At 38.7% G+C, this 26,544-nt stretch overlaps 1 protein-coding gene across 1 annotated transcript in view; it reads right to left on the bottom strand.

Moving 5' to 3' along the window:
• Window positions 1-2,253: 2,253 nt before the first annotated feature.
• Window positions 2,254-26,544, bottom strand: part of LOC309488647 (sodium/glucose cotransporter 1-like) — a 43,631-nt gene continuing 19,340 nt past the window's right edge. The window contains exons 4-16 of the mRNA XM_082156912.1: window positions 25,235-25,294; window positions 24,996-25,100; window positions 24,306-24,411; window positions 12,101-12,181; window positions 11,794-12,005; window positions 10,071-10,206; window positions 8,612-8,719; window positions 6,777-6,927; window positions 6,503-6,671; window positions 6,114-6,329; window positions 4,698-4,797; window positions 3,163-4,404; window positions 2,254-2,709 (exon numbers count right to left, since the gene is read on the bottom strand). Coding sequence (XP_082013038.1) covers window positions 4,190-4,404; window positions 4,698-4,797; window positions 6,114-6,329; window positions 6,503-6,671; window positions 6,777-6,927; window positions 8,612-8,719; window positions 10,071-10,206; window positions 11,794-12,005; window positions 12,101-12,181; window positions 24,306-24,411; window positions 24,996-25,100; window positions 25,235-25,294 — 1,659 coding nt within the window. The 3' untranslated portion in view covers window positions 2,254-2,709; window positions 3,163-4,189. The remainder of the gene's footprint in view (window positions 2,710-3,162; window positions 4,405-4,697; window positions 4,798-6,113; window positions 6,330-6,502; window positions 6,672-6,776; window positions 6,928-8,611; window positions 8,720-10,070; window positions 10,207-11,793; window positions 12,006-12,100; window positions 12,182-24,305; window positions 24,412-24,995; window positions 25,101-25,234; window positions 25,295-26,544) is intronic.

Below are 26,544 nucleotides of genomic sequence, written 5' to 3'. Positions count from 1 at the left end.
TGTGGACTTCGACCGAAAACAGGAAGAAAATACAGGTATGTGCACTGGCTGAATTAACTTCATTTTTATTAATATCTTTCACATCTACTGCAGTCAGATTCACCGCGTTTCCCCATTGAAGTCAACAGGGTGCAAATTTTAAAAAGAGGATAACACGGTGTAGGCAACACCGATTTTTGTCGTTGTTCTCTGTACTGACAGCACTCCAAATTTACAAAAAAATTAGCTCAATGTTAAAATTGACCGGAGTTCTCCTTTAAGCAGCATAATACACACTACACTTTTAGAGCTAATTTGCATACACTTTTACTGACAAGTGCTATAGCCAATAAGAAAACAGGATACGATGTCTCTGGCATGTGATTGGTTCTTAGCAGAACGTAAGAATACTACAATTTCTCATTGCTGTATTCTCTCTTTAATCCATCCAGTACAGTACCATCTACATGCTCCATGATAATAAACCCAACGTCAGCAGCAGTTCCAGTGTCCCATGTCTTCTCTCAATTAAACAACACAACGCAGATCATAACAGTGGTCAGAATTAGGCCGGTTACACTAATCTGATATCTTTAGAATCGTAATAGTAACTTACCTGCACATTTACACTGTGAACCCAATTTCTGTTCACAAAATCCCCTTCATTGAGATCTTAAAGGGTTAGTTCACCCAAAAATTCTGTCAGTAATCAAGTTTTTTCACGTAGTATAACTGCGCAGCGCTTCTGTGTTGTACGTCACACGCATCACACACATGACCAGCGTCGGCCAATAGTGAGCCTTCGTGTACAACACAGAAGCGCTACGCAGTTACACTACGTGAAAAAACTCGAGGCCCAGAGAGAAGGAAATGAATAGTGGAATAAAGTCGTTATTTTTGTTTGTTTTTTGCGCACAAAAAGTATTCTCGTCACTTTTTAAACTTAAGATTGAGCCACTGTAGTCACTTGGACTATATTAATGATGTCTTTAATACATTTTCTGGGCCAGCAAGTTATAATGTCTTAGAAGCCTATGGAGGAGTGATCCAGGTCTCAGATTTAATAAAAAATATCTTAATTTGTGTTCCGAAGATGAACGAAGGTCTTACGGGGTTGGAACAACATGAGGGTGAGTAATTACTGACAGAATTTTTATTTTTGGGTGAACTAACCCTTTAATGGTTCGTGTGTTCAGTCTATGACACCGTTAGGGAAACTTGTGGGACACATACTATAAGTCATACTTATTGGCAAGGCCATGATTTCATGATCTTCATTAAAATTATATTATTATTATAATGTACCTACACTGGCAAAAATAAATAAAAAATCTGCTTTACAACCTTGGGTCTTAAGTGGTTTGGAAATACCACAAAAAAACCCTAAAAACTGCTTGAGCGCCAGGTGAACTTTGCAAACGGCACAACAGACAGCATTTATCTCCAGTGTAAAGGAAAGAATCACTTGCAAAGCATCTCAGGGCAATGTACACAATGTTTGTTCTGTTGTAAAAGCCCGACTCCGACGAGTCGAACATTAAATGTGTGTTTCCAACAAATTAATGATGTAAATGACACTCTCTCATGAGTCACGAGAAAAACGATATCTCTCAAAAAGTAGGCCTACACTACAGCTGCGTTAAGGAACTTCCCGTATCAGTTCCGCTTATAAAGCCGCAAACTAATCTTGTTTTCATGAAAAAAGCCTGCTCCCGAGCAGGTTTAAGCTTACGGAACTGTTGCTATGACAGTCCAGGATGAACGTCGACGAAACCAAGATCATGCCAAATCATCAACAATCAAATCAAGCTAAGTTAGCCACGTACGAAGAACGAGCCCCTGGACAGGTACAAACACATGGGTCAAAACATTATGTCTGTCATATTACTTTCAATGATATTTTAAGGGATGCACAATATACTGTACAGTGTATCAGCACTATATCATTTATCAGCTAATATGCTTTGGTTAGAATCATAAGTTCCCATTTTTTCAACTTTTTAATCATGTTTAAGTGGAATTCCTGCTGGAAAAACAGCATTACCCAAGACTCTCAGAGAAATCTCTAGTCAGGGAGCAAATTACAACAAGCAATTTGCACTAAAAACACTTTAGCACCTGCCCACTTATCCAATTTTTATTTATTTATGTCTTTCGCAATGCTTCATGGGATTGTTGTTCATTCCCGAAAGCTGGTATACAGCTTTTTGCAATACTTTTTTGCTTCAAATCAGTCTGTAATTTTGCAATTCACCTTGTAAATGTCACAGGTGGTTGCAGGAAGACAGATGAAGATGATGAATAAAGTTCCAATATGAAGTTTATTGAGGGTAATACAAATAACACAAAGACAGGCTGGGCAACACACACTAAAGGTAACATAGACCGAACAGAGAATGAATGTGAAGGATGAACTTATAAAGCAAACGACAAAAGAATGTAACAAAGGATACAGATGCGTGACAGGAATGACAAATGACGACAAACTGAACGTCCATTAAAACAAAACTAAACTGAACATAATGGTGACAGTGCCTGGTTTATTTGGCTCATGGCTTTAAAAAAACAAACAAAAAAACAATCCCAATTGGAAAAATATATAATTCCAGATCCAGCTCTGCTGAAAAAGTGGGTGGGTTTTTTACATTTACTGTTGTGAGTTGATATTGGATATTACATTGTTCCTTCTCATGAAACAATTAAACATGACAAAAAAGGGATTCGGGACTTCTTCGCTGTATTCTCGCTTTTTGCTTGCAGGTTTCTCTCTAGAGCTCCCCCCACAGCTTCGGAATAGATATTTGACAACACTGTTGTAAAAACTCGTTGTTGATTCTCAGACACCAGAGGCTATAGATCAACGACATCAAAGCAGATGGGACGTTCTTTAAAACGTCTTCTTCATTCGGGTTCGGACAGCGTGAGGGAGCGCAATAATGACAGCATTTTAGCAGATTTCTTTTGGCCGTAAAGCAATTGTTTACATCGCGAGACCTGATATCACGCGAGACTTCCTGACGCAGCGGCCGGCGGCCCGCCGGCTCAAAGTTGCAAGTGCGTATTTTCCGCTCACGGGCACCAGGGGGGTGCGAAACGACCACCATTCAACCCGAAATAAGTAATATAACCATTCCAATGACTCCGAAGCTGTTCAGTTAAGGTAAAAAAAGTTACTTAGTTCACCTTTAAAACTTTGCCCTATTTCTAGGTCTCTAATAAGCATTACAGTGACACTGAGCAGGTGAAATGCTTTGTAATTAGTTACATGTTCTTGCTTCTATTGAACTAAACTAAAAAAATTGTGTTAAATTAGAAAAATGAAAAATTCTTAGACTTTTGAACCCCACTGTAGATTTGATATATTTTGAAGAACTCAGTCCAAAATGTATGTGCTCTCCATCTTTGACGTGACGATGAATCTCCAGTAATGACGGCCCATCAGGTGTTTGAAGAGTTCATCTGTAACGACTGATGCAAGGCTACCAGATCATTGTACAGCCAAACAGGAAGCCACAGCCTGCTATAGCCCCGCCCCTCAGCAGCAGCCCCCTTTATTCTAGAGGTATATCCAAGACTTGGAAGTAAACGCCCACTGCTATGATTGGGTAACAGTTTTGCTTATTAAAATAATTTTCAAAATATCTGCTACACATGTGGAATTGTTTTGAAATCGTCAGATGTTTGCCATTAAGCCAGAGTCTGATCCCGAATCAGAAAACCTACACCATAGTTAAAAATATTTTCATGATTTATCACAACTTTTTTTCTTTTGTCAGATCAACTTAGATGACTAAGTGTGTTTCAGATAACAATATTTTGAGTTTCCGTTGATTAAAGTAATCTCCATTTATGAAATCAAATATTTAATTTCAATTTCAATTAATACATTTTAAGGAAACCAGGTTACTTAATTTTTTTAAGTTAAGTTAGTTTAGGTGCTAAAAACAATGTATATAAATTAAAAAATACAGAAAAAAATATTGTATTGTAGTTCCTGCCATCAAATAAAGTACAGTAAGCAGCTATAAGGAAGAAATGGGTTTTTGTTGAGGATATTATAAGAAAGTATTAAGTGTTTCAAGAGGAAATTTGTAACCTCTTACAATCTGATTAATCACATTTAGCTCGATGTTACTGATAAGGTAACATTTCTGTCCACAGAATACAGGTCTAATATCCTTAACAGAGTTAGATGATACAGATGTGATCTTTAAGCAAAGAAACCATAGAAAAAGACACAGACGGCGAGGAGGATAATGGCGTTAGCGTTGACCACGTTTCTCCACAGAGGTTTTTCAGTGGTGTCGGTGAGCTTCAACTTCATCGCCGCCTCCTGTTCTTTAGTCAGTTTAGGGGCATTGCCTTGATCAAAGCCGCAGAACCAGTTGTAGGCCTTCTTACAACAGCCGGGTTCCTCACGCTCCTCTGCAGGGTCAAGAGATGAACGGAAACGGTTGTTATTGGTTATTAAAAGTTAATATGTTACATGTGCAATGTGATTTACACAAATAAGACGTGTCTGGATCAACATCCTTTGTTTTTCCTAGAACAAACTACAATCTAGTAAATTAATCATGGCCATAAACTAGTCTCAGCATCAGACGGCCCACCCACAGTCCGTTTACTGAACCATGTGATTAACGTTGCACACAAAAACTGTGAGTGTTACCTCTGCTACCTATCACTGATTATAAATTTGGTGGCTTGTGCAGACGTACCTTCTGTTTCTGATGATTCCTGTCCATCAGTCCAGTCATCTAACTCCAGATCTATCCTCTCCTCAGTGTTGTTCCTCAAGCTCCAGCAGAGCCTGTACAGCTAGAACATTTTCACAAGTAAAGTGTACATTTTCAAAACTCTTTGTACAAAACTTCAAACGGATCACACTTGTAACACAGCTGGTCATTCTTTCAAAACCTGATCCCATGCTTTCATTACAGTTATACACATTTCAGTCCACATAATCATTGTTTCAAACACAAGATTATTGTAATATGTAATGGGGACATTTGGTTTAATCACTGAAACACAACAGTATGATCTTTCAATTTAGTACTTTTAACAATCAGTTCATTCAACAGCAAACAATGCAAAAAACATGTTTCGAATCACCCTTGTTGCTAAAATAATTACAGTAATACAGGCTACAGTTGCCACATTAGAAAATACACTTACATTACCTAACTTATGTAATTGAATCCATAATGTTTGTAATAGTATCTATCTAGTGTGTTATCAAAAGGTGTGATGAAGTTATGAAACTGCCATGAGGTTTTGTGCTAGAACAGAGTTTGCTGGCAATACAGTAAATGTTCTCACTGTATACCATATGACTGAATCTGTAGTTGACCTTTACAGATGAAGGGTGTTTGAGTTACAGTAATGTGGCAGTCTCTACCATGGTAATCTGTTTACAGTATCACATGGCATACATACTGTAATGAAGAATGCTGTGTTTGATGCCATCTGTCTTCTTTATACTGATGCATCTCTGATCAATCTGATGTTATACATTCCTTATACGTTTCCTCTCCCCTATACTCTATCCTGCTATAAAATTGCAAATTTTTCTGTCTCTCTCTCTCGTACACACACACACACACACACACACACACACACACACACACACACACACACACACACACACACACACACACACACACACACACACACACACACACACACACACACTTTGAGCATAGTGGTGGTTATTATATATAAATCAATGTAAAAAGAATTCATTGCATTTGGTTATACATATCGGAAATGGCAAACAAGTTCTTTAGAAACTGTCTATAGAATCAATATCTACAGAAATCTACAGGTGTACCAAATTATTAATTGATTAACCATTAAGTTCAGTTGGATTAAATAATAGACAAATGTATTAAACTGAACAAGTCAAAAGTTTGATAGTAATGAAACATTTATGTAAATGAAACCAAATTGTTTGAAAAAAAGTGCACTTTTGATGATTTGTTGTGATATTAGCACTAAGAGTTTTAAAAATGTACACCTTACTTGTGAAAATAGTACTAAAGCGTATTAAAAAAAAACTGTAAATGGAAAAAATGGTGGTACAGAAGCATGATTAAGAACCCTCTATAATACTGAAGAGTATCAGAAGAACTTACATGTTTGTCGTCAATGGGTTTGGTCATGAGGGAGATGCCCAGTATCAATATACAGGACAGGGTGAAGAGGATCAGTGCAAAATAGAGGTAGTGCACACCACAGATGATCGTGGGACAGTTACTGGGGTTCACGCAGCTGCCCGTGCCATAGGCAAACTCGGGTATCATACGCGCCAGACCCACCAACAGACCAATACACAACCCGTAGAAAGCGCCCTGTGAAGGAATACCAACATTATGTGTCAATACATAAAAAAATTTACAGCAAGACTTGAGCGGTTTTGAGAGAAAAAACATGAACAATATTATTAATATCAAGCTGAATTTAACAAGCAAAATGGATATAAACCAAAATATATAAAACTGTAAAATGTGAAGAACTGACTTACTGCTTCATTTACTCTCTTGCAGAAAATGGCGAGGGTGAAGACAGCGGCGATGGGCGGTGCCAGATAACTGGTGATGGACTGCATGTAGTCGAAGAGCTGGCCGCTCTGAGCTGTCTGAACTATGGGGATCCACGCGATACTCACGCCGATCAGAAACAGCATGAACAACCTGTACGCATGAACACAGGCATCTCAAGAGCCTTTTCACATCATTTTCTGCTCACAAGGTCAGAAAATCAATATGCAACACATACAAACAGACACAAGAACGCACCTCCCAGCAAGCATGAGCTCCTTCTCTTTGGCTTTGGGACGGATCTTGGTGTAGATGTCCATGGTGAAGAGTGTGCTAGCGCTGTTAAAGATGGAAGTGAGTGAACTCATCAGAGAGGCCAGCATGACAGACAACATCAAGCCTCTGAGACCTTCAGAAACACACACAGCGGTTTAGACCCATAACACCAGACAGATCTATCAAAGCATGTAAAGAGAAAGAACATCTAGGCTACTAATGTAACGTTACATCAGACTGACGTCATGGGGTCTCGCCTGGGAGCCCAATCACCTCCAAGTGGTAAAAGAACGAGCCAGTGAACATTGGCCAGTGAGATTTGGATGATGAGTCACACCCACCCGGACATACGGGTATAAATAAGACCGGCATTACTCACTTCATTTATGTTTTGCTGAGGAGCCGAGACAGGATCCCGGCCATTCAGCTGTGGTTTAGGGCTGTGGCAGGGGGGACGTAGCGTCTCCTAGGTTTACATTAGTAACCTAGATGTTCCCATTTAGTCAGTCACGTTCGACATTACATCCCTATGGAAAGTGCCACAGCCACTGAACTGTGATACGAGTGTTGGAGATGCAGATGATGGCAAGCTACAGCGTGCCCTTTTGGCAACTGCTCTCACAATTTTGTAACCTACCTAGCGCCCCATGTAAGTCTGAGAAAGTAGTCTTACCAAAGGGGATGGAAGGGACAGGATCTTATTCTGGAGACGGTCGAAGCTGCTGTTCCTACCCCAGGGAAGAGTGCCTTGGAACTCAATTCCCAATGTTTCTCAGCCATGACCATAACGCTGGAGAAGCGTGCCCAGTCCCAACGGAGGGGAACGCTACCGAGACCACACACATAAACACGCAACGCGCGAACTAGACACAGCAGCGCAAGGGTTGGGTCTCCTACTACCTGTCCCGAAAGGGAGTGGTGGGAACTTTGGGCACGTATCCGGGCCGGGGTCTCAGGAATGTGTGAGACAAGGCCAGCCCGAACTCTAGGCACGATTCGCTGACCGAAAAGGCCTTCAGGTCCCACACCCTCCTGAAGGAAGCGAGCGCTGTCTTCAAAGACAGGATTTTAAGCTCAACTGAATCATGGCACATGGCATGCTAGAGGAGTTCGAGGTTCGTGGGGGCGGACCTGACAAAGAAGCTCCCACTGTAACCCAGCTCTACTACGAGAAGTGGCGGGGGGCTGGTTAGCAGCAGAGGGGGCTCGTGCCTCCATATTGAAGAAGGGGAGTCACGACCGCAATGCCAACATGGACATGCTCTTGTAGTGAGCGTTCGTGGCCGTCAGATTAAGTCAGGAACGACCGCATCCAGAAACACACGGATGGAAACACATCTTGAAAAAGACACTGACCCCCCGTGCTTTAGCAAAAATGCCCTGGGGCGAATGCTGCACTGTGTGCACAGCAAGCTGGATGCAAACACCGCTGGAATGCCCCGTCACACCATCCCACGATGAGCAAAGATCCCACGATGAGCTTGCCAGCTGCAAGTTTTCGGAGTATTCTCCTGATAGCAATTAAAATTGCTGTTATTTGCTCTTCAGAAATGTACTCTCTTTTCAGTAGAGGTGAATTGGAAGAACAATCGCTGTGCAACCGCTCGGCTCCAAAGCAAAATATAAATGAAGTGAGTAATGCCGGTCCTATTTATACCCGTATGTCCGGGTAGGTGTGACTAACTGGCCAATGTTCATTGGTTCTTTCTGTTACCACTTGGAGGTGATTGGGCTCCCAGGCGAGACCCCATGACATCAGTCCGATGTAACATCAAACGTGACTGGCTGAATGGGAACTAGAAATATAAGGATATTACCGTTTGGCATCAGGTCCACCACTAGTTTCGGATAAGCAATATTACTACAGCCCACACTGGTTCCACAGTATAAGTCACACTCTTTTGGATCCACACATGCAATCTCATCTGAAACAAACAAGAGAATATACACAAACATTAGTTTCTCTAATAGTCTTCGTCTGTTCACTGACCTTCTGATGCACATTGCATACAAAAACGTCACAAAAATGCTTTTTACTGTGATTGCATTACTTTTGGACTGACATAATTTCTTATCACAAAGTCCACATACCATTTCCACAAATCAAACTGTTGTGGAATCATAAATTCAGATTTACCCCCCTGAAATGTCACACAATGCTATTTGTATAAATGTATTTATTAATTAATTTTTTATTATAAATGCAATTATTAATTGGCTTTTATTGTCAATTTTCATTGTAATTTTAGTTTAAGCTTTAGACATTGTTATGTTTGTCAGATATGCAGAACTGATTTTTAATTATTATTTCATGTCTGCTTTTCAAAAGTTTATCAAATTTATAATTATTTATTAGAAGGATAAAAACATACTATGCATTATTATTAAGGTATTTAATATTAATAATATATTAAAGAACCAATTAAAACATGCATATTATTTTGTATAATTTATATTGTAACAGTATTTATTCATATTTTGAATGACCTTTTACTGACCTTTTTTTAATTTTTGTCTTTTTGTTATATGCTTGTCATTTTCATTATTTTTTTATATTTCTATTTATCTTCCATTTAATTTCCATTTTAGTAATTTTAGTATTTCAACTTAAACTTATTTTATTTCATTTACAACAACATTTTTCATTTTCATTTAGTTTAAAAAAAGTTTTTCATCTAATTTTAATTGATTTCAGTTTTACTTCAATTTACAAAATTTGTGTAGTTTTAGTTAACAACACTGCGTCAAACAAAACAAACTGGTTGTCAGATCCTCGACCTGGGGTGCTCAAGTTAAGGATTTATTAAGCCCACATGTCATGCAAACAAGAAACTATGCTTCTAACCACAGGTCGAGAGCTGTCGTTCAAACCACACAACTTTGTGATGCTGTTTGCGAATGTTCATAGGAACTATGGTTTTCGGGAATCACAGACTCATTTAACGAAGCCGATAACAACAGAACTTGGAACCATATCTAGTTAGCTAACGATGCTTTTTGGAAACGCACCCCTGTCTAATTAGGCGATTGTTTGCTAGAATAAGATGCTAGTAAGTTGCTAGCATGTTCTGTGAGAAATACATGGACTAGACTTTATTCTGATGGGCAAAAGTCTAGTTCGGTGAGACTAACAAAACCTAGTTGGCCATATATTAACATTAAAGTTGCCATTAAATATCACTTAGTCAGGATTCAGTCAACATATTTGCTAACAGGTACAAAATAGTTAATCCGTTTATCACCCTTCTCAGCCAGGATGCTGCCAATCGTTCTCACCTGGGTACAGCACTCTGCTGATCATGCCAGGGAAAACCATGAGGAACATGGGCAGAAGTTTGAGATAACCACACAGGATGCAGCCAGCTTTCACATGGGACAGGCTCTTGGCAGACAGACAGCGCTGCACTATCACCTAAAACAAGATGGAGTGTTTGTGTGAATAACCCAGAGGAACATTTTAGTGCTCAGAATCGTGTTTCGCCATACATTGATTTATTTGTAGCGGCCCACCACAATATCAGCATTGACCGCTATAGATTTCAGTGCATCCCATTCATTAACTAGACTGTGGCGGCCCGAAAATATATTTCAACTTCTCATAATAATATAAAAGGTCTTTAATGTTGTGTTTTGTGCCATTGCTCTCAAATAAATTAAAATTTTGATAAGCTCGATAAGGCTTTGTATCCTTTTCAAAAGACTGTCTGTTTGCGCTGCGCAAAGAGAAGTGTGGGCTTTGCTCACACGATCAGCACATGATCAGCTCAGCGTCCCAGTTCACAGTGAATGAATGCAGTGAACTCTATCTGTGCATGTGCTGATTTTAGCTTGCATTTGGGAACGTATTTGCATCTGCATCACCCTGTAGCCCAAGACTGGTTGCCCACTGAAGCTAAGCAGGGCTGAGCCTGGTTAGTACCTGGATGGAAGACCTCCTGAGAAAAACCAGGTTGCTGCTGGAAGAGGTGTTAGTGAGGCCAGCAGGGGGTGCTCACCCTGTGGTCTGTGTGGGTCCTAACGCCCCAGTATAGTGATGGGGACACTATACTGTCAAAGAGCACCGTCCTTCGGATGAGATGTAAAACCGAGGTCCTGACTCTCTGTGGTCATTAAAAATCCCATGGCATTTCTCGTAAAGAGTAGGGGTGTAACCCCGGTGTCCTGGCCACATTCCACCCATTGGCCCCTACCAATCATGGCCTCCTAATAATCCCCTTGCATTGAATTGGCTTTATCACTCTCTCTCCTCTCTCCACCTATAGCTGGTGTGTGGTGAGCGCACTGGTGCCATTGTTCTGTGACTGCTGTCGCATCATCCAAGTGGATGCTGCACACTGGTGGTGGTTGAGGAGAGATCCCCTGAAATGATTGTAAAGCGCTTTGGGTGTACAGTAGTACATATGAAAAAAATAAACTCCCCTTAGAGGAAGAACATCCCCATCACAATATCCTTGACATGAGTGAATCTGTTTATGTCTCCATGCATCTTTTAAAGCTAAAATATTGATCATTTAGACTAATGTCACCTAAATCACCCAATTATCAAACTAGGGCAACCAAACATGGAAGTCTGAAACAGTTATGTTTTAAGTTTTGTTAATTGGCTGTTGAACTATGTTGAACTATGGCTGTGAGTCTATATCTGCTTGTTTGTGTCTCTTATCTTATTTAGTAGGGACTAATCAGGGGTCAAACTAAAAGTATGTCTGTTTATGCTTAGACTCGCTCTGACTAAAACAAGAAGCACACTGTTCATCCTGAGAAACTCAAGTGCAGTTTGTCGAAAAGAAGACACAGAAGACATTTGTCAGTTGTATGAATGTGTGAATGTCTTAACACATAGGACACATAGACCTCTTATTTTCTCAAATAATGCTTCTTATGTCCTAAAAAAAACACGTTTCTACGCACAGGATAAAGCAATACGAGAAGGTAGCCATAATCTAGAAAGTGTTACTGCACAAAAATTAGTCAGCAACCTTGATAAATGGATCAGTACCTGGTCAGTGCAAAAGTACCAGGTAGCCTGGATAGTAAGACCAAAAACCATTCCAGGCCAGGGCAGATTGCCGGTAATGGGGTCTCTGAAAAGGTGGAATGAGTCCTCACGAGGGGTGTAGCACGCTTCACTGATGTTTGCACCCACCACTGACGGGATCGCATTCATATAACGGTCCTTGAAGTTCTCATAGCCTCCGACCTCATTGAACGCTGAAAGAAAACGGAACATGTTGAAGCAAGTAGTCGTTCAGCTGACTTTTTTTATCCAAAACGTTTAAAGTACAGAAAAAAGTGAATGGACGTACCGAAGCCCATGAGAATGAATGATCCCACAACCATGATGACGGTCTGCAGGGTGTCTGTGTAGATGACTGCAGCTAGACCACCTGTAGAAGAAACGGAAAGTTTTTCAAGGGAAATCAAAAAATCTAATTCTTAGAAATGTACTTTTGGTATTCATGTTGGTTGCTTTTTTTAATATAAACATTGTAAAGAAACTTTAAATTGAATGATTTTACAAATGTCTTGTGGGGTCACCATCTAGTAAAAAGTTACTTGAGGCTAAAGCTTGTGAACAAACTTGCCTTATGCTTTGTGCACAGCTGTGGCAAATGTATTATTTGTGCAGCTTTGGAATTCCATACGTAAGGGATACTGTACATCCAGACGGTTGTTTTATAATGTACGGTTGTATTTCGCCACATAATTAATTATGGATATAGAGATATTGATTTCAGATTAAACTGTTTTAAAATTGTACCTGTTTGTCTCTTATGCGTTTGTATGAAACAAGAGAGAGTGAGTCCACGATACTGGATGGCATAATTAAATAACTGTACACAAAATATTGATTTGACTGAGTTTTAATATTTTATTAGCTCACCAAATGCAAAACTTCCACGAAGAAAAAACGTTCCTAGCAAGCGTATAGTGCTACTGATTTCAGTATCCCGGATGAGCCTGCGTTATCTGTTTTCGGCGGTTGTTATCTGGGAATAATCTACCGCTGGATGTCGCGATCGACCAATCAGAATCAAGCATTCCACAGAGCCGTGTAATAAAGACAGTGATATTGCTCCAACATAACAGCTAACTTTCATTAGTTATTTTACTATGGGTTGTCCCATTTCTTACAGATTTCTGCTCTTTAGTAGGAATGCATTATATCATGTCTGAGGAATGTGTTTATGTGTGGTCCTAAGTTTGAGAGTATCATAGCATTGGATTATGATTATTTTTATTTTGGCGTTCTTAATTGGAACGTTGGGAAACAGTATCAGGAGCACCAAACTTCTGCTCCATATTTATTCAAGAGAACAACTACTTCAACATAAAGCGATGTCATCTGTACCTAGAATGGAGATTCCTATGGAACTAAGGAGAAGCAGAGAGCTGGAGTAAAGCATCGACTGAAGAAAAGATGACATAAACCATTTTTACCCGCGATTATCTTGGGAAATGTCCGGTCGCTTGGGAATAAAATGGAGGAGCTTACGGCACTAACAAGGATGCAACGGGAGTATCGTGAATGCAGTTTTATGTGTCTTACTGAGACTTGGTTGAGAGAGAGAGAACGCCGGACTCGGTTGCAAAATTGTATTGCTTTAATCTTGTGCGAGCGGACAGGTATGCTGCGGAGACGGGTAAGAGGAAAGGAGGTGGGCTGGCACGGTTTGTCAATGAACGTTGAGTGCAATCCGTGTCATATCACGGTTAAAGAAAAACTGCAATATATTGAACTACTTGCAGTGTGATGAGTGATAACGGTGTCTATCCCTCCTTCGGCCAATGTGACTAATGCTTGTGAATATATTAATACTGTTTCAGCCAGGATACAGTCAATATCCCTAATCACTGATTTCTATCTCTGGTGATTTTAACCAAGCATCTCTTCATTATACTCTCCCTATGTTTTCTCAGTATGTGGACTGTGAAACGAGGGACAATAAAATCTTGGACTTGTTTTATGCAAATGTGCCTATAGATCTTCACCGCATTCCACCATTGGGACGATCGGATGATAATCTTGTTTATAGGTCTGTTTATGTGCCAGTTGTGAGGAAGCAACCGCCAGTAATACGAACAGTTAATATATGGTCTGATTCAGTCTATGAAGCATAACAGATTGGTTTGAATCAACTGATTGGGAGGTTCTGTGTAAATCAAATGACAAAGACATTGATAGCTTAACTGAGTGTATTACAGATTAGATAAACTTTTGTGTTGATAACACAATACCTAAAAAGATCAAATGTTATTCAAATAACAAACCTTGGGTCACCTCTGAGTTAAAAGTATTATTAAACGAGAAAAAGAGGGCCTTTCCAGTGGGTGATAAGGATGAGCAAAAGAGAGTAGGCAACAGAGGTTATTAAAAGTAAAAATTAGAGAGGGAAAAGAGAGTTATAAGTTAAAAATGGAACGGAAATTACAACAAAAGAACGTGAGAGAGGTTTGGAAAGATCTAGAAATGATGTACGGACATGAAAATAAAGTAAGGAGATATACTGCTCCTGGTGGTCAGACGTGGTCAGATTAATTAAATGTATTTTTTAACAGATTTGATGCTGGGTCTAATGATTTTGAACATTCTTCTCTAAGTAGTTTACCACGGAGTTCTTCATCACATCCACCTCCAGCTCTAAGCTCATCCTTTTCTCCCATTTGTGAGTATGTTCCTGGTTTTTCGATATCAGTTGAATAAGTAAGAAGTGGGTTAAGGAGAATTAAGATGAAGAAATCTCCAGGTCCGGATGGTATTAATCCTAGAGTCCTTAAGGTCTGTGCTGATCAGATTTGTAGGGTGGTTCATTATATTTTTTATTTGAGTTTGCGTTGGGAAAAATTACCTGTTTTATGGAAGACATTATGTGTAGTACCCGTTCCCAAGTTAACAAATCCCATGGAGTTCTCGCACTATAGGCCAATTACTTTAACAGCACAGTTAATGAAGGTTTTTGAGAGACTGGTATTAAACCATTTAAAGTCAGTATTGTGTGGTGCTGAGTATAAACTACAGTTTGCTTTTAAAACTGGTGGATGATGCACTTATTTACCTCTTGCATAAATCCTTAAGTCATTTAGAGACCCTGGACAGCACAGTCAGAATTACATTCTTTGACTTCTCTAGTGATTTAATACTATTCAGCTTTCACTACTACGAAGTAAGATGGAAAATGTTGGAGTATCATGGTGTGGTGAATTGGATAACTGAACTGTATAACGGACCATGATGAGAGTGAATATAGGGAGCTAATAAAGAGTTTCGTGGACTGGTGTGAGAAAAACGGTCTCAGGCTAAATGCTAGTAAGACAAAGGAAATTGTGGTTGATTTTAGCAGACTTCCTCAGCAAGTGGTACCTACGAGAGTCAGAAGTTGAGATTGTAACAACTTACAAGTATCTGGGTGTATATTTGAACCACAAGCTCAACTGGGCTGACAATACGATGCAAATTTATAAGAAGGGTCAAAGTCATATTCATTTGTTAAGGCGACTGAGATCCTTTGGGATGTGTCATGTACTACTTAAGACCTTCTATGACTCTGTAGTCTCATCTGTGATTTTGTACTCTGTCACATGTTGGGGTAAAGGAGAAGAATAAGTTAAATAAACTTATAAAGAAGGCAGGCTCTGTTGTGGGGAGTGTGTTACCCACCTTAGAGGTGATAGTGCAGGATAAAATGATTGGGAAACTTTCTCTTATGATGAATCATGATTGTCATCCTCTTAATGAAATAGCTCTAGCTTTTTTGAGTACCTATAGCTCAAGATTAATTCATCCCACGCTGTTACAAGGAGCGTTTTAGGAAGTCTTTTTTTTCCCAACTGCAATTCAATTTTACAACCAGTGTTATACAAGATGACTATTTTTTACTTGGTTGTATATAATCATAATGCTTTGAGAAAGACTTGTTGCTGTTGTGAATGTTGTTTAAAGGGATAGTTCACTTTGAAATAAAATTTTGGTATGTTTTAGCTTACCTCAAGGGCATCCAAGATGTAGGTGTCTTTTTTTCCGCAGTAGTTTCAATTTTGATATTTTTAGGTCAAACCGTTCTTGTCTGTCAGTCAAATAATGCAGGTTTATGGTCACCACCTCAAAGAGCAAGCACAGAGTCCAAATTAAAACAATTCCACATCGTCCAAATTAAACAATTCCCCATCGTAAGTACACATTGATGGCCTAAGACACGAAACGAGCGGTTTCTGTGAGAAAACGAACAGTATTTAAATCGTTGTTACCGCGTCCAAATGATCACAGCCGCGTCCAAATGATCTGAGGGCGCGGGCGGGTATAGATATATACACTAGATATCGCCTTGGCTACGGTTTCGTTCCAATGAACTGCAGTAGCCAAGGTGACATCTAGTGTATATATCTATACCCGCCCGCGCCCTCAGATCATTTGGAGCGCAGCTGTGTTCAAGAGGTAACAACGATATAAATACTGTTCGTTTTCTCACACAAACCGCTCGTTTCGTGTCTCAGGCCATCAATGTGTACTTACGATGGGGAATTGTTTAATTTGGACGATGTGGAATTGTTTTAATTTGGACTCTGTGCTTGCTCTTTGAGGTGGTGACCATAAACCTGCATTATTTGACTGACAGACAAGAACGGTTTGACCTAAAAATATCAAAATTGAAACTACTGCGGAAAAAAAGACACCTACATCTTGGATGCCCTTGAGGTAAGCTAAAACATACCAAAATTGTATTTCAAAGTGAACTATCCCTTTAAGTTTTCGATTTATTTATCTCCTCCCACCCGGGTCAGTCGTACTCTTTAGCCAATCAGATTTAAGCTTATCAATCGTCCAATCATAGTCACGTCATTTCATATGGGTGTGTAGTAAGTTGCTTACACTAACCACTATGCATGCCGGCGCGGCTGCCATTCATTGCCTCAGATGATGAGCACCGACTGTGCCGCTGTTGCTCATATGGGTTGCCTTTCTAATTTATTGCCTTTCCATGATAAGCATCAGCAAATCGCTGTCTGTTGAGATCACTAGTTACCTTGTGCTATGACTGTTCCATTGTGTGGAGTGACTGAGCTGTAAGACAGAATAATACAATAAGTGCTTCTATATCGGAACTCTTTCTCTAGTACAATGGTAACCCCCCGTCTTAAACAGCGAGTTCCAAATAAAAGCACCATAAAGTGCTTCAGCCCCTGTTGGAATATACAGAGGTGTGACATGCTCTACTGGGGATTCCACGGAGTGCATAATCAGGGCATTAATCAGCATAATCTCCCTCGGACTGCTCGCCCTGAAACACATCCCTCTCGCAGGCTGGCTGGAAGACTGTTTATTTCAGTGCATCGGAAAAATGCCTGCTTCTATAATCAGAAAATCACGAGTGTTTCTGAGGTTGCTTCATAGCAATAACGTTCCAAAACTTCACAGTCCCAGAGTTCTTGTGATGAATGATTTGGATGATTGACTGATCATGGTTCATTCAGAAAGTGTATTAAATCTTCATATACTGCTGCTTCTCAATCACCCAGAATCCCCTTCTTAGGGAGTGGGCTTTATTGTGGTGCAAGCCCATCTTTAACAGGGGCATGCCTGTAATTTACTCTCTTACTGAGTTTGAGCCTAGAAGTTCTGCATTTAAGAGTTCTCAGGAAACACTCAGGCTGAGGGCTGTGGCATTGGTAGTGTGCCGGCATCGCCGCTGCGTCAGGCATCAATACAATATTGGTGTCGCCACAACTGCTAACATTAACAGCACAGCATGGGCAAGTGTTGGCGTTGCTGCTGTTCGTGTTATTCTGCCCCAGCACACTGTGATGGTGCCGGCGCTCACACTGTGGATGTCACATAATGCTCTGGGATAAACGTGCTAGGCGATAGTGCCGTCGGCCAAACTGTTCATTCACAAAGTGACTGCGGCACAGAATGGCTGCTGTTAATGCAGCCTCTGGAAACAAGTGCCGGCATGAATGCTGGTGAAACTGTATAGTTAATCAGGGACGTGACATCCTTTACTCTGCGATGTGTAGTATAAAGCATGTGCAACTTGCTCTTTTAGCCGCCATGCCACTGAGGTCTTCTGTTGCATGAAGTGCTTTTAGCTGAGGTAAACGGCTTTGCTTGCAGTTGAGCTGGACCGTCGCTATTAACACGGCAGGATTTTGTGAGATCCCCATAGCGTCAGCTCTGACACAATGTCGAGTGAACCAAACTCGAAAGGGAACGTCTCTGGGTACCTAACGTAACCTCTGTTACCTGAGAGGAGGGAAAGAGACTGCATAATCTGCTGTGTTACATAGCACAGAGTCAGCTGCGCTCTGCTTTAGTCCAAAGATTCTGGAGCAATGGCGTCCAGCGCTGCTTTATAGTGCGGGGACCCCGCCTTTATTTTGCACGCTTGAACGGCATTGGCGGGCGAGTTCTCGCCCGCGAGATTTCATAAGACTTCAGTATATTCAAGGAAGGAGGCCCCATAGCGTCAGCTCTGATACAATGTCAAGTGAACCGAACTCAAAAGGTTACATTAGGTAACCGGAGATGTTAATTTTAGACACTACTGTAGATTTTACATAGATACAAAAGACAAACAAGTATAAGGAAGGTACTTCAATGTGCAGACATATATCAGTGTAGTTCAGATCTGCATAGATGCTTCAAAGAGTTTAGACAATAAAATAGGAGTAGCGTTTACTGTTCCAGAATTTAATTTATCATTAGGGAAAAGGATCAGTGATGAGTTATCTGTTTATACCGGGGAAATGTTTGCTACTCATTATTAGCAACAGAGTGGATAGAGGAGATAAGACATTTGAAATCAATTATTTGTTCAGACTGAAGTTCATCATTGGCTAGTTACTCCAAAAATATTTAAATAGAAATACAGCAAACATTATACAAAATTTAAATGATGGGCCTAACAGTAGTATTTTTATGGGTACTGGCACATATTGGTATCCAAGGAAATGAAATAGCAGATAAGGCAGCAAAAGAAGACATAAAAAACAATGACATCAATTTATCAGTTAGTCTAAGTCAGAATGAAAGGAAGAGTATTATTTAAAAAAAGGTTGGCAAAAACAATGGGAATAAGGAGAAAAAAGGCGAATGGTTTTATAGAATACAAAGGAAAGTAGGAGAGATGAGAAGTGCAGGAAAAAACGAGAGATGAGATAATAATAATATCAAGGATAAGATTTGGACACACACACTTTACAAAATGAGTGAACATAATACGGAAAGGTGTGAAATTTGTGGGCAAGAGGAATCGGAACATGTTGTGCTGTCAAAAATATACTGTCAGAAATATGAGACTGAAAGAAGGATTTTAATAAAAAAAATGATAAAATGGGAATTTAGATAAAAATGGAATTTATACTAGGAGATATTCTACAAAATAACTCAATCTATATTTTTTAGTATCTTAAAATAACTAATTTGTGGGAGAGGATATAAAAAGGGAGGGGAAATGTCATTCTGATCCACACTTCATACCAGTCGGTGGCAGTAATAGACCATTTTATTGTTTGACAACCACCTATAAAATCTCAAAATAAGAAATCATGGCACACAGTGGAAAGTGCAGTTGATCAAAATAAAATTGCAGTTGATCAAATAAGAAAGTTGCAGTTAGAGATCAGTTAAAGTTTATTAACAGCTATTTAGTCCATGTGTGAACATCAACATTTATTTTAAGTATTGATGGATTCTTATTTTTACATAAAGAATTATTATTCATGTGCATACCATAAAACGTTAAGATTTTAGATTCATAAACTCATAGAAACCACAACAATGTTTTTGCTGATGAGAGATGTTGTATATTAATAGATTAAGAAAATATATAATATTTTTGGATATTTTTCACATGGTCTCTTGTAGTTTTATTTAATGTGGATGTAAAAAAAAACCGGTCACAGCAGTGTTTATACCTGTACTGCATGTCATGTCATGTCACCACACATTCGCCACAAATGATGATGATAATGTTTGTATGATGTGCATACAATGGAGACCATTTAAGTTTAATCCATGTTTTGTTTTAAGCTGCATGTAGGCTATGTGTAGTTTAATTGTTTCAGAGAAAGGACAAATTGTGATGGCACGGTGCCTCTGAACTTCGATCTCGGAAACGACGTGCCTTGTGGGTTGTTCACATGCCGCTGTAGTGAGTACATGTGAAAAAAATGGTGCACGAATGGCCAAACGACAAACAGTCATCCAGCCGTGTGTCGTCAGCAGCTCATTGATGCCAGAGGGGAGCGGAGACTGTTGCGCATTGTTCCACAGTGCGACAAATCACCAGCAGCTACAGTGGTGACAAGGGAAATGTGTCACAGCACACAGTTTATCGCAGCCTTCCGACGACCCAGCCGGGTCCCCATGCTAACTGCACGACATCGCCAACAACACATGAAATGGGTCCAAGATCATCGAGATTGGACCGTGGATGATTGGAAGAAAGTGGCCTGGTCTGACGAATCAAGATTCCTAGTGCATCACATCTATTACCAACAGAGGCTATGTCAACATTGGGCGGACACAGGCCAGCAATGATAGTGTGATAAAGTGATAGTGTCTACTACCGCTGGGGGTAGGCCACTAAAGTCTTATGGCGGGTACCATATGGTGCCCCATCCCCTGCAAGCAGGTCCTTTCTCAGGGGAGTCCACCAGTGAGGAGCATCGTGAGTGGGGTCTGAGTGTGCGGTGCAACACTTGTCTGGCTCTACAGTTCCTGTGAGGGAATGGCAGGAGACACATGAAAAGGTATTGCATCCTCGAACCGCAAACTCCTGCCTTCTGGAGATAGAAGAGGGGGCTGAGAGTGGCAAGGCATAGTATTGCTCACTGTCAACCGAGCTGCATCTTAGGACCCAGAAATTGCTCCTTTGTTGAAATTGTAGGAGCAAAAAATAAACTCATTAAATGATTCTCCACCCGGCTGTCCTCCGGGGGGAAGGAGCGGTGTGTCCACCGTCTTCTAAAGAGCAGTTTCCTCCATCTCTGGGTTTCCCATCTCAGGAACACCACTTTGCCTGGCGAGGACTGGGTAGGGCTGCGTGGCGTGAGGCGGAGGTGGAGGCCGCAGAGTGATGCCCTTGGCGACGAGCAGACGGGGGGACTGCCACAGGCGGATTGATGGAAGCCATAATATTTATAATATATTTATAATATATTTTAAATGTATTAAGCTGCAGTTTCATAACTACTAATTACTAAAATATTAACCCCCTGGGGTCAGCCGTCGCGAATCAGTGCGAAAGAGACTCAAATAACTCTGTAAATTTTTGTCATACATATAAGTGTTATATATGTTATATATATATATATATATCAAAACTGTTAAATGTCTACGTTTATTTGTGTACACTCATAATGAAAACAAAATGTTGAGATTTTCGTGAAATAAAAAAAAATAACATGATGCGCGTTCTGCCATCTCTCTCAGTGTGAAGCATTCAGAAATGCAACAGAAAATGAACTGTAACTCAGCGAACACTTGCCACACAGACATGAGAGATGTGTCTTTAGAAAGTTTGATGTGTCTATTTTCAAATGATATAATTCATATCAATAACAAATATTCTCTGTTTAAGAAATCCGTATGAAACCAACGAGAGGTACAGTTTCTCAAGCATCTGCTCATTATCTCTAATGTGACCACACCCACGTGCGCACAAGCAATACACTTGCTATTCGTCCACATGAAGGAACGCAAACCTGTAAACCTCAAAACAAAGGATCAAACTTTTTAAATCTTCTGCTTTTTATCGAGTTTGGAAGACACGCTGTGAGTTTACCTTGGATTTACCTCATAAGAAGATGAACACGATTTCATAAATGTATGAAGATACTAAAATGTATGAAATCGACGGAAACATGTTGAAATATGAACAATAGACTGGTAGGCAACCTTTAAATGCTAAATAAATATACATGTACGACATAAGGAGGTTTTTATGAATATTATATAAGGATGAATATTATAATGTTTAGACCAATGTTTTCTATGAAATACTGTGTTCGTGGATACCTGCTCAAACGTAAATGTTTAATGTGGTAAATATAATGTTTCATAGTGAGGAGCGGCTCCATCGTTTCAGTAAACGGTCTCTGCACGCTCTGTGAGTTTGGGTCACTTGCGCTGTGCATTTGAAAAGCACAACGCGCCAAACATTACGCTACATGTTTTTACTCTCATCTCATTTCATAACGTCATAACGAATGTTAATCCATACATATGATAACATATGATAATCCATATATTTTTCTCAAGTGTAGTGTGAAGTGTTCCTTTCTAATTATGTATGGTTATAAGCTGCCTGCACTCCCCCCTCCAAAAAAAAGTTTTCTGTGAAGTAAAAATTATTATTATTATTTTACGCAGCCCTATAAGTATATGCCTACAAGGCACAACAAACCTGGTGTTTTTTATATATATTTTTGTGATATCAGCATGTTCACAGTTGTTTTTTTATTTTTATTTACAAGGACCACATACCACTGATGAGTCCTGCTGACTTAAACATTCACACGAGTCTTTGTACATGAACATGGTCAAATGAAAAAGCCAACACCTTGGATATGACAGGTATGTTGAACCGGAACTGTTTCAGGAATGGCACAAAGGTGTGTGACTGTTCACGTCTCTCTGTTTAGATCAGTGTGCTCAATAATGTGCCTTTTTGTCCTTCGTTATGTATCTTTGGATTATGTTGTGTTGTAAATAAATCTAAACAATCAAAAAGCCATTCTTTTAATCTCTCCACATTCTTTGTTCTAGTTCCCTCACAGCCCCACCTGATATGGCCATTGGGGAGGGTCTTTAGCCCTATTCGCACTGGATTAGTATTATCTGGGGACCTCGTGTGATTTAGAAATTACCCACCCACATCTGAATTTCGTGTGGCGCATTCGCACGGGATAAACGAAGCCTGTGATTTTACTCGAAATTACTGACTTATCTCCCGGATATGATGTCAATAGGCTAACTGTATGATTTATCATAAACAGAAGAATTTTCCTTACCACATGCTGCTATGTCATCCATCTCCATCTAATCATTATTTTTGTTTTTGCTCTTCTGATGGTTTTCAGCTTTATCTTTCTGCAAATTGTATAGTTGTATCGTATCGTGGTGTACAGCGATATGACCCAGCACCCAAAATACTATCAAAACATTCCAACGCAGCCTCCATTCTTCGCGAAAGATGGATAAAAAAAGCGCACAGGAAACAAAAACCTTGAAAAAATTATAAACGGCCCGCCAAATCACAGCCGATTCGCACGGGACTAATATTATCACAAGACCTCGGTGTTCGGCAAAATATGGTAGGTCATTTGCCGGGGAATTTTTACATTACAAATTACAGACATGGCACGGGATTAAGATCACAGACAATCTCTGCAATTATTACAAATTACTAGAGGTCACCAGGTAATACTTATCCCGTGCGAATAGGGTCTTTGTCTTCCCAGGTGTGAAACACATCAATATTCATGATGATTCAAGCCCTCCCCACATACACAAAATATGTCTAACAAATTATAAATCAATATATTGTTTTATGTAAATGAGTGGGCAGGATGACTTTCACATAGTTTTGAAGCTAAATTTTAGGCTACATGATACAATTTTCAAAAGACTTCTGAACAAATAATCAGTATGGGTTTTATGGCCTTTTTTCAGTGACAATTTTTGTTTTTGTTTTTTCACAAACCACGCATTAAATGTAATTTTCTCAAAACTACAAACTTTCATATACATGCTGCTCACATATTGTAGCAGAGTTTGTGCTGAATACAGTGTAATCAGACTTTAGCCATGAAAATGTTACAAGTAACAGAAATAAGCACAAATGTCAGAGCATGTCAGAACACCTCCAGGGCCCAAAAAACCTGAGACCCCAGCGGGTTAATGCATATTTGTACATGTTGGTCGAACCACATGTCTTTGGTTTGGCTGATAAATATTTCTAACAAAAAAGATTTCTCTAAAGCCTTAGTAACAGCAGTTTAGCAGCCGCAGGACCATACAAACACTCTCAGCCACAGCTCATGTAAACATTTACAGCTGGCAGGATGATGTTTGATTTCTTATAGTTTATTGGTGGGCTGGTTTGTTCCTGAGATAAACCTATTACACAACAGACCATGGGGTTGACAGAAGTTCACCAGAAGTCACAATGCAGCTTGCCTTGCACAGGCTTATCATCTATTGTTAGAATGGGCAATTTCTCATAACACATACATATCACGCCACAATAAGCATCCCACCGCATGGTCCTACAACCCTGGACTTTACTCTCTGTTGTAGTATAAACTTCAGGGACCATATAAAACTGTTTTTTTTGCATCCCTAAATGATAAAAAAAAAAAAAAAGGAATGCAGGGAATGGGAGTATAATGCAAATATACTGTATTCAATAAATATCATATATATATATATATATATATATATATATATATATATATATATATATATATAAAACAATACATTGCAAGTTTGGAGTATTTATATCAACAGACCTGTTACTGTATAAAGAGCTGTAATCAGCAGCAGAATAATCACGGCCAGGTAAATGTTCAGTCCAAGAGCCTGGTTGATGAAAATGCCCCCTGCAAACATGTCCCCCTGAGAAGTGGAAAAGGCAGAACAATAGTTTGAACTGTCTGTTTCAAAACAACGTCTATATCTTTATAATCTAAACCCATTTTAGTCTGAATTCACATGGCAATAAAATATATTTCTACAAGGAAATCACAGTCATTTCAGACTATAATCTGTGTTAGTGAAGACTTTGTGTAAAGATTATCAGCAAACTAAATACAGAGGCTGGACAGACAGCACCATATTGTGAAAATGTTGGCAAGTTCCAACTCATTTTTCAGTTAATCATTGTCAATATACACATAAGGGGAAGAAGCAAATGTAAGGTAAAACTTTATATAAAAGCGTAAGGGAAAGTGTATATTTTTGGTCTTTTAACTGATACACAAACTGGTTACAATTTATTTTACGCCTTCAGTAGTTTATTTCAAATGTTCTTGTACTTGATGTGTGCATGTAGTTTTCGATTGAGTGTAGCATGTTACACCACTGATAGTATGTTAAAGTTTTCTAAAAGTATTGCATGAAAACTACCTCTCAAAGTACCATGTTATCACCATTTGATACATGTACTTTTCTGTAAGGGCTGAGACAGAGTTTGGACTCACAGAGATTTTGGTGAAAACGTAGAGAATCAGGGACAGCACAGAGAGATAGATACGGATACGCTGCCCACCAAAGCGTTTCTTCAGGTACTCCGGCATGGTCACGACCTGCAGATAACGCCAACAAAGGACCATAAAAATGATACCACAGAGATAAAGTACACAGTCATGTTGTGTAAGTAAGCAATATTTGAAAGATTTGTTCTGTAATGCTGGTTGGAGAGGAAGAAATGTAAGCATACCCCAGCCTTTATGTAGATTGGCACGAAGAGCCATCCCAGAATAATCACAACAACAAGAGCCTGAGAGGGGAAAATTAAAAAGAGACTGTTATTACAGATATTTGATTTGATATTTTACACATAATCCCATCAGTGTTGTAATTGTTTACTAAAAATAAAAGGGTAACACTTTACAATAGGGTTTCATTTCTTAACATTAGTTTACTACATTAGTTAACAAACTAACAATGCAAAAATACTACAGCATTTATTAATGTTAATAAATGCTAATTAAATTAAGTTGTTAATTTCTACTTTTACTAATACATTTTTAAAATCAAAAGTTGTATCTGTTAACATTAGTTTTGCAATGTGATCTAACATTAACAATGAACATCTAAAATTAACACCGATTAATAAATGCTGTAAAAATATATTGCTCATAGTTAGTTCATGTTAACTAATGCATTGACTAATGTTAACAAATGAGACCTTATTGTGAAGTGTTTGCACTAAAACTATTAAAAATAATTTTCATTAATTGAAATTAAGCTGAAATAAAATAAAAACTTCAAACTTAATTAGAATTATATTAGACATTAGAAATATTGCCTTGGAAACTAACTGAAATAAAATAAGTTTAAATTAAAGTACTTATATTACTAAAACTTTAACTGAAATAAAAATTAATTATAGCTAAATAGGAATATAAAAAATTGACAAAAGTAAATAACTAAATGACTAAAACTTCAAATAAAAAAATAAAAAAAAAGTAAAAATAAAAGCTAATTTAAAATATTAACAAACACTATAACAATACATATATACTGTATATATACATATATACTGTATATATACATATATACTGTATATATACATATATACTGTATATATATATATATATACACTATATATATAAATAAACATTGATGTTTAATTGGTTCCTTAATATATTATTAATATCTTATCATTAACAACAACAATAATAATTGCCTCTTTTTAAATTTAATTAATTAAAATAAGCAAAAGTAACACAATTGTTTAATATTTTGTCACAACTTAATTTAATTGTGTTCAATCAACCTAATATATTTAAAACTGAAGTTTACTTACTTAATTTGTGTGAAAACTACATGAATCATTTTTGTTGACAACTAACTGGGAAGTGGATCAGTAGTTCCCAGCATGCTTTGCAAGGGACTGCATTAGGAGGGTAAATTGAGGTATTAAAGTGTTATTTTATGTGTTTTTCTGTAAATGGAAAGATGTTGTTAGTTAATGTTAGTGTTTAATATTCAGTTATGTTAGAAACTTAGAGGACTTTCTGTAAT

Source organism: Leuciscus leuciscus, assembly GCF_965113295.1.
Source record: "Leuciscus leuciscus genome assembly, chromosome: 24".
Classification (NCBI taxonomy): domain Eukaryota; kingdom Metazoa; phylum Chordata; class Actinopteri; order Cypriniformes; family Leuciscidae; genus Leuciscus; species Leuciscus leuciscus.
Note: the sequence above shows the minus strand (reverse complement) of the source record. Positions and strands in the feature narration are given on the sequence as shown.